The following is a 9,338-nucleotide window of genomic DNA, read 5'->3' on the forward strand; positions in this document are numbered from 1 at the left end:
CTGGGGCTGGAGGTCTGAGATGGCCTTACCAGTCTGATGGTGGTGCTGGCTGTTGGCTGGGGCACCTTGGTCCTGCACCTGGTCTATCATCCTCCAGTAGACTAAATGGGTTTCCGCACATGGTGATTTCAGACAGAAGCTCCAGGGCCTTCGAAGGCATTGCTTGGAAGGTGCACAACATCACATGCTATTGGTTAGAGCACAGGCCAGCTCATATTCAGAGGGTGGGACAATACTCACCTATTGATGGGAGAAGCTGCTAAGAGTTCGTGGCCTCTAAATCCACCACAGAGATGTAGGTAGTAGTCAGATCATGTGCGGCTCTGTAAGCCAAGCAAAGGAGATAGGATTTCATGTAGCAGCCTACTTGTATAATTAATGTCATTTCTTCAGTTCATGACAAGGTTCTAACAAATTTTGGGTTGAAAATCTTTTAAGGGTGGGAAGAATAATTCCTTATAATGAACTATAACAAAGTGTAATACTCTATGAGGTGCTGTTACACCCAAATTGCAGAACCGATGTCTATTCCTGCCCCTGGGGGCACTCTCTGCTAGTTTAGTTCTCTCGGAGATTACCATCAGCCTCCAGATTAAAGACATGATTGACTGAGGCAGCAACGCTATTGAGTTTTTCCCTGAAAGGAAAAATCGGACAAATTCCTTTTGGAAAATATAACTTTGTAATATACCAATGCATCTTTTTTAAAAAATAAAACTTAAAGTTGATTTAAATTTATTACCTAAAATATTCAATCTAAAGTTGTTCTTTAAAACATTTCTTTCACAGGTTGCCAGCAGATGGATCTGGGATGTTGCCTGGGACAGCTGGGTTGCAGCTAAACATGAAACTGAAACTTACGTTGCACTGGCCTTGGTATTTGCTCTTTATTGTGAATAGTGTGTTACATGTACTTAAGAGTGTTTGCTTAAGAACTAGTCAAAAAGACGTGAGCCTCTTAGTAGTTTTAAGTACTTTTTTAAATCACCAATTGAAGCTTCCTAATTGTATTCTTTTAACAACAAACAAGTAAAAGCTAGATATTTACTTTTATACTTTGTAGTTTCTGCATTCATTAACATTCAATTGCCCCAAAGCTTATAAATAAGAATTCTTATAGTGGATTATAATACAGGAAAATATCTATCTTTCTCCTCAGATTTAAGAAAAGTAGAATTTGCTACAGGGAATTAAGATGCAACCTTGAAAATGACAAACTAAGTAGATGGTAAGATAGAGTTTGGAAAACTTCTAAGGGTGGATGTATTTTGAAAAGTATTTTAATACTTTGCATTCTTCTGAAGGGAATTTCCAAGGCTGAAAGAGAGATGTTAATATATTTAATATATTTAGTATATCCCTAACTAAAATCCTCTGTCTCTAATCAAAATGCTTGCAAATGTATGTTCTATTTCTTAGTTTCTGGTTAGGCTGCTTTCAAATGCAAGAGGACAAAAACCTGACATAATTCCATAAAAAATAAGAAGATTTTTCATTTCCCTCAGATTTGATCAAGGACCTGTTCTTTCCATCTTTCCACTCTACTGGCAGACTTCCTCTTTACATTTATGAATTTTCATAGAATTTAATCACATCCCCATGACTAAACCAGTCACAATTCATTCCCTAGACCTGGTGTTTGAACCCATCTTCCCTGGAGCCACGTGAAAAGGGTGGAAACAACATACAAATTTGGTCTCTTCTAGCAAAGAAGCGGGGGGTGGCTTAGGGGTGGTCAACTCCCAAAGTTGCCTTCCTAAGGGGTGCAACCAATAATGTCTGCAATAATCAATATGATTTTCATAGTTATGATCCAAACTTGAAAAACCATGACAAACCTACTGGCCAGTAAAAATGTCCACTAGTTTGATTACCTATAAACACACAGGAAGATAAAAAATTGTAAAGGAGAACCTCCTTTTCAGTTATGTTTGTGGTGAGTTGGTGGGATTATTTCCATTTATGAAAGTTGCGGAGCTGAGCTGTGACTCAGTCCTGCCTGAATGACTCCAAATGGAGTTGGGCTGAGGGAAGGAACGAAAGCTTGGCCACGCTTACTCCTGGAAAGCAGTGCTGGGTGTGCTGTAACACTTGGAGCAGAAGAACAAGTTGATAATCCAGGACGAAAAGTGCATGCTACAGAGCACACACATGACAGTTTTAGCCCAAAGAACCTCCAGGACAGGAGTGATCATTCACTTACCTTGGTCACAGAAAACATTAGTAATAACAAACCTAACACTAAGCGGTGTGACAAGCAGAGGTACTTGTCAGGATAACTTAGTTGCAAAATATACTGCCAAGTAATTGGGTTGACTGCCTTATAGATATTTTGTAAATGAGAATTGTACCTGTCTCGAAAGTTTCTTTTGAGAATTACATTAGATAATATACAATCAAGCACTTTCGCCCAGCATTTACCATGTGTCCTGGGGGGCATACCCGGTCCTAAAGTAGCACCTGTTATTAGGTTTTACATCTCAGAACTACCTTTAGCTCTTTTCTTCTCTCGTCCTTCTCCTATCCCCCATATAGACTTAGTTGTTAAATTCTATTGATTCTGGTTTTGTGAAGTGCCTATAAATAGTCCCTTCTTTTCTTCAAACACTGCCCTGTCTATAGTTTGGGTCCTCAGTTCCTTCATGTATTTTTCAGTAGCTCCTCTCTTTCCTTCATTCGTTTATTTGTTTGTTCAACAATATTATAAATCTACCATGTTCCTAGCACTACATGAGATGCAACTCATATGTTAGGGGACAAAATGGACAAGACCCTTGCTCTCATTGAACTTATACTCTATTTTGGGGGACAGACACTAAACAACTGTACCTCTATGAATTGTGATAAATGCTTCCAAGTATATAACCAGGAATAAAAGTCCATAGATCTACTTCTCTTTACCCCAAGTCTCATCACCATCCCACACATAAAACTGATGGAGTTATCACTTAGGAAGTGTAATTTCAGTTATGCCACTCCCTGCCCCTCTGCTTCTTGATTGTTTTTTTGGGTTAAATAAAAATTCTTCTGTCTACACTTAATGTTCTAGATTCTCCATAATGTAATACTAACTCCCATTTTCTGAGGCTTAATGGATTTTGTGTATATTATAAACATCTCTAGTCCTAGCAGCAATTCTCATTGTCACCCCACCTCTAGCCTCACTTGTACTTCATGTTGGGTCATACACCTCCTCTGTACTTAAATAATCTCTCATACACATTTGTATAATTTCCTCCCTTCCCACACGCACACCGAAGAGGACACTAGAGTACCACTTCTTCCCACTTCTCTTCCCCCGCAGACTATATTATGGCTGTATCTGCTGTCATGAAACTCTTTCCCTGCCCCACCTAGACAGTCACTTTACTATCAGCCTGTGTACAAGAGGTGCATTCACCCCGAAGTCAACTCACCATCACACTAAATACTCCGGACCATAACTTCTGAACTGATTGTCTGCTGTCCTCTAAGAACCATGAAGACCAATGACATTAAATGTCACATAAACATTTAGTTCAGCCACTATCACAAATCCAAACATCCTATAATCAGACTCTGTTTCTCAAAGTTTTTTATGATGGCTCATGGAAATTTCTTTATGTGGTTCAGCATTTCTTCTACTTTGAATTGAAGAGTGTAATAAAAACAAACAAACAAAAAAATCAGTCAGTTTGGCTAACATTCATGCCAAAGTGTTGAAATTAGTTGAAACACTGGAATAAAATGTTAATTACAAGACTGAAGGCCCTTTCACTGCCAACAGAAGTTGACATGAATTGATTAATTTTAATCTGTCTAGTGAAGCTGTTATGCAGATAAGGATGTTTCTGTGAAATGTGTCCCCAGATTCCAAAGATTAGTTAAGGCAGGTAGTTGTGACAAAAGAATAACAATGTCTCAGAGGAAGTGGTGCTGGTATTAAAAAAAAAAAGAAAAGAAAAACAAGAAAAAGTCGCATTAAAGAAACTCTTGGAGATATTTCATGACACTGAGAATACAAAGGATAAAATGTTTGGAGCTGATCCAAACTTAGAAAGGAGTATGACAGTTTGTCAAGGCATAGAAAAGGTACTCTCTCCATATCGTAAGTTATAGGTTGAGAAGAAGGCAAGCACAGTTTGAACTACTCTTGATAAGTTTTTTTTCAAAGAAATAAAGTAATTCTTGATGTTTCTAATATTTCAAATTGCAGTGTACTAAATTAATATTGGTTTATTTTTCATTTCTCTATACATTTATAATTGGCAGTAAGCATTTTTAATGTTTTGACAAGAAATTTTAAAGGTCACAGAACAGTAATTTTTCTCAATGATTATTAAGATCTCTCATAAGATTTGACTTGTGAACTAAGAGTAGATGACCAAAGTGGGGTGGAATAAAAGGTCTTTGAAGGTGAGTTGGTCAAGGAATTGAGAAACTAGGATTTCTTAGCTTGTGATAACTGATATTAGTATGACCTCTGAAATCTTGAGGTTATTCTCACACAATAATCTCTTGTCCTTCCAGCTTACCACCTTCATTCTCATTGACATTTCCCATTCATTGACCTGTTTCACTGTTTAATATCCCTCTTTTTTTGTTGTTGTTCTTTTTCAGCTTACAATCCATGGCCTATCTTTGTAATCACTCCCTTACAAACACACTCCAAATTCTTTTGTCCTTCCTCAACAGGGAAAACCCCATTCCTGGACAAACACCATTATCCACATTTTCCAAGCCTATCTCCAAGCAGCTAAGGTTGGCTGAGAATATCGCAACCAGACTAATGGGTTTCACTTTAAATTCTTGACCACAAGCATCAATGGGTCAAGCCACACCACTTGGCATCCTAGAAAATTTGCTTTCCCACTCTCTGAGAGAACGTTTTTGCATCATCTCTTTCCTCAAATCTCCTGTATGCCTCTCCTCTACTCACTTCCAGCTATAGGCCTCAGCTCATATTTCATTAAGAAAAGAGAAGCTATGAGAGGCAAAATCCTTCAAGTTTTCCACCACCCAATCTGTGAACCTGCTTGCATCTGCAGCCATATTCTCTGCCTTCCCTCCAGTAACACAATGAATGAATTGTGCTTCCTCCTATCAAAGGCTCATCTCAGCCCTTGTGTTCTGGATGATCCTATCCCTTCCTGCCTTCTCAAGGTTGCCTTCTAGAAACTGTCTCCTCTCTCTCCTGCATCATGACTTTTTCCCCTTTATGCTGAATTATTCTCATCAGCTATGATCATGGTCCCCTATCTTAAAAACAACCACAACAAAACAATGCTTCTATGGTTACCCTCTTTCTCTGTATTTCTTTTTTTTTTTTTTAATTCAGTTTTGTTGAGATATACTCACATACCCTACAGTCATCCACAGTGTACAATCAGCTGTTCACAGTACCATCATATAGTTGTGCATTCATTACCCCAATCAATTTTGAACATTTTCCGTACTCCAAAAAGAATAAAAATAAGAGTAAAAATAAACGTAAAAAACACCCAAAGCATTCCATCCCCCCATCTCACCCTATTTTTTATTTAGTCTTTGTCCCCATTTTTCTACTCATCTGTCCATACACTGGATAAAGGAAATGTGAGTCAAAAGGTTTTCACAATCACACTGTCACTCATTGTAAGCTACATTGCTATACAATTATCTTCAAGAATCGAGGCTACTGGGTTGCAGTTTGACAGTTTCAGGTATTTCCTTCTAGCTATTCCAATACACTAAAACCCAAAAAGGGATATCTATATAGTGCATAAGAATGCCCTCCAGAATGACCTCTCGACTCCATTTAAAATCTCTAAGCCACTGAAATTTGTTTTATTTCACTTCCCCATTTTGGTTAAGGAGATGTTCTCAACCCCACATGCTGGGTCCAGGCTCATCCCCAGGAGTCATGTCCCACGTGGCCAGGGAGATTTACACCCCTGGGAGTCATGTCCCATGTAGGGGGGAGGGCAATGAAATCACCTGCCGGGTGTGTTTTAGAGAGAGAGCGAGAGGCCACATCTGAGCAACAAAGAGTTTCTCTGGGGGAGACTCTTAGGCACAGTTATAAGTAGGCTTAGACTCTCCTTTGCAGTAAGAAGCTTCATAAGGGCAAGCCCCAAGATCGAGGGCTCGGCCTACTAAATTGTTAGTTCTCAATGTTTGTGAGAACATCAGTAATAACTCAGGTGGGGAAGTCCAACATTTCCGCATTTTTCCCCAGCTCCTCAGGGGTCCCTGCAAATATAGTTTTATTCTCTTCCCAAATTACTTTGGGATATATCAGGATTTAACCTGTACAAACATACCAGATCTCACTTCCTATTCAAAGTTCCATGTAATTATGGTGTTTGAATAAACTGACTGTACAAATTAAATTATCTAGCGTGGTGCAGAAAATATAGATCATGCACCAAATAAACATCTCTTCCCTTGGTCTCACAGAGAAGTTGAAGTTTTAAAACACACTCAATATTATCCTTTACCCGTTGGCCTGATTTGCTTTAGTCTTAACCAGATCCTCTTTATTCATATCTCTAATTGAAGTCTGAACTCGTTTTCGGCTTTTTTTTTAAACACTTAAACTGTATGAGGTAATACTGACATTCATAGCTGCCGAGCTCTAGCTCTGAGTGTCGGGTGTCACGCAGATACCCAAAGTTCCAGAGACTAACCAGGTTATACACAAAGGGATTAGCATCTTAGAATTTGGAGATAACTATAACAACTCAGGAATAGATATGACTGCTGTAAGAGCTTACAATCTAGGGACCGTTACAATAAGCATTCCCCTGATATGCTGTGCTCTAAGATTCAATTCTCAGAGTTTATACATCATCGTTAGTCCATATTAGTGAGGCATTATAATGTTTGTCTTTTCGTTTCTGGCCTACTTCACTCAAAAAATGTTGTAATCAAGTTCTATTCACCTAGTTGCATGTCTCACAGCTTCATTTCTTGTAGCTACTCAATATTCTATTGTGCATAAACCACAGTTCACAATTCTGTTTAGCAGTTGATGTACCCTTAGGCCACCTACATCCATTGCAAATTGTAAATACTACCACCATAAACACCAGTGTGCAAATGTCCATTCGTGTCCCTGCTCTTAGATCTTCCAAGTATATGTTCCATAATGAGGTTGCAGGACCTTATGGCACCCACATACTTAGCTTCTTGTGGCACCACACTATCCTCCAGATAGGCTACACCATTCTACTTCCCCACCAACAGTAAGTAGGTACATCCCTCTCTCCATGTTTTCTCTAGCACTTGTATCCCTGTTTATATTTTTACCTGCAATTTTATATAGATATATTCACATACCATACAATCATCCACAGTGTACAATCAGTTGGTCACAGAACCGTCATATAGTTGTGCATTCATAACCACAATCGGCACTTGAACATATTCATTACTCTCTCTGTTTCTTTACAATAAAACTTCACAAGAGAATTGTCTGTATTCTGGTTCCAATTCCGAACCTCCCATTCATTCTTCACTCTGCTTCAATCTAGCTTTTGTTGTCACCTCTCCACTGAAACAACTCATGTCAAGGTTGCTAATGACCTCAAGTTGATCAATCCGGTGGCCATTTCTCTGTCCTCATCTTATTCAACTTCTCAGTTGACATTCATAGCTGACCAGCTCCTCTTTCTGAAATATTTATATTCTTTGCTCCCAACACCCCACACTTTCAGTTTTCTTCTTCTCTAACTTCCTCCTTTTCTTGCCTTCTTGGGCTTGGACACTCTTCTCACTTAAATTTACCTGTTGTCTGTAGCTGGTCTTATCCAGTTTTATGGCTTTTTTTTTTTCTTCTTCACCACAGTATTGTCAGTGCATAACTCAGGGCTACCTTAGTAAACAATAAGAAAATATTTGATGCATTAATAAATAAATGATTCCTTATATTCCATAACCTAACTCAGTTCATAGTGTGCCATAAAGTCTTTGTGGAATAATTGAATGGACATTATTATTCTTACCTGAAAAATGAGGAAATGAGGGCAGAGGGATTAGATAATTTACCTATGAGCACACTGCTAATGAGTGGCATAGCTGGGATTTAAACCAAAGTCTTAGCTCCAAATCTGTATTCTCTCCATTACATGGTATTGCTTCCCTGTATATTTCATCTCGAACTCCTAGAATCCTCGTTCACTTGCCCTATTCTCAAGCCAAACTAGAATGATTGACATACCTTTAGTATGCCTCATTTTCTGATCTCTCAACCTTTTTTTGGGCTTAAAACCCTCATCTTCATTCTAATTGAACATACACCTGTTGAGTTGATGTCTTACTTATAGACACTTTGAAAATTTTATCTTGACCTTTAAATCTTCTCTTAATTCTTCTAATTCCAAGTACATTTTCTCCCTCTTGAGTGGTCTTTAAATGCAATTGCATATTTGTATTATAGTCTTTTCGTGTTAAAGCAGCATACGGACTGGGGGCATCCAGACAGTGCCTTCTTAATGCTGTTTGTCATGAACACTGGAGGCCAGATCAATATTTATTGACTTGGAATGAAATGTTTTGAATTTCTATTTGATCTAGAGACAGAATAGCCAAGGGAGAAGAGTGGAACTAAATAACTGAATAGTTTGTTATTATTATTATTATTATTTAATCTAAAGGTCTGAATGAGGACCCTGATCAATGAAGAGGGTTTGGGGGTGGGGGTGGGGGTGGGGGTGGGGGGTGCTGAGTCTCAATATCAACTGCACAGAAGGGAATGGAGGGCCCTTCATTCTCCTCCTTCTTCCATGGACTTTAGGTCTGCTTTTCCTTGGTAGGCCTGTGGGCGGGAAAAGGGAAGTTGTTCCGACTCAAGTGTGAGAAAGCAAAGTCTTAATCAGGAGCAGTTTAAGACCCTACAAGTTGTTGGTGCTGCTGTATCTGAGGAAAGTGAGTAAGTCAGAAATGGGCGGGCTGGGAGAGTGAAAGTAAGTCGTTTGTGTTAAAATGATAGTCTGAAAATATCCCTTTGTTTTACTTTTAAAACCTTTGTCTGCTGAGTGTAGTCCAAAATAATGAATGAAGGGGAAGCCATATTTTAGTCTAAATCCAAAAACATTCCCCATTGCTGGGAATAACAAGTCATTTACCTTCTCTGGTAATAGAGTCCGCTAATAGGGCAACGTCAACATATTTTGGCACTTTGCTATCTTATCTTATCAGTTTTCTGAAGCCTGTTCTTTTAAGGTCCAGTTCTTGAGGTTTTGCGGTTTTAACAGAAGTCCTAGAAGTGCCCTAGTGAAGCCTGGGAAGTAGGATTAATAGTAAATTCAGTTCAAGTAGAACAGCTGCCGTTTTCTCAGTGCTTCCTCTGTGCCTAGCCTTCTCCCAGCACCTTACAC

General features: G+C 38.8%; 1 protein-coding gene across 1 annotated transcript in view; it reads left to right on the top strand.

Moving 5' to 3' along the window:
* Positions 1 to 1,053, top strand: part of DYNLT2 (dynein light chain Tctex-type 2) — a 28,569-nt gene extending 27,516 nt beyond the window's left edge. Inside the window, exon 4 of the mRNA XM_037817852.1 lies at positions 790 to 1,053. Within this exon, the coding sequence (XP_037673780.1) occupies positions 790 to 900 (111 nt within the window). The 3' untranslated portion in view covers positions 901 to 1,053. The remainder of the gene's footprint in view (positions 1 to 789) is intronic.
* Positions 1,054 to 9,338: the final 8,285 nt, after the last annotated feature.

The sequence above is a fragment of the Choloepus didactylus genome, chromosome 24 (genome assembly GCF_015220235.1).
Source record: "Choloepus didactylus isolate mChoDid1 chromosome 24, mChoDid1.pri, whole genome shotgun sequence".
In the NCBI taxonomy this organism is placed as follows: Eukaryota; Metazoa; Chordata; class Mammalia; order Pilosa; family Megalonychidae; genus Choloepus; species Choloepus didactylus.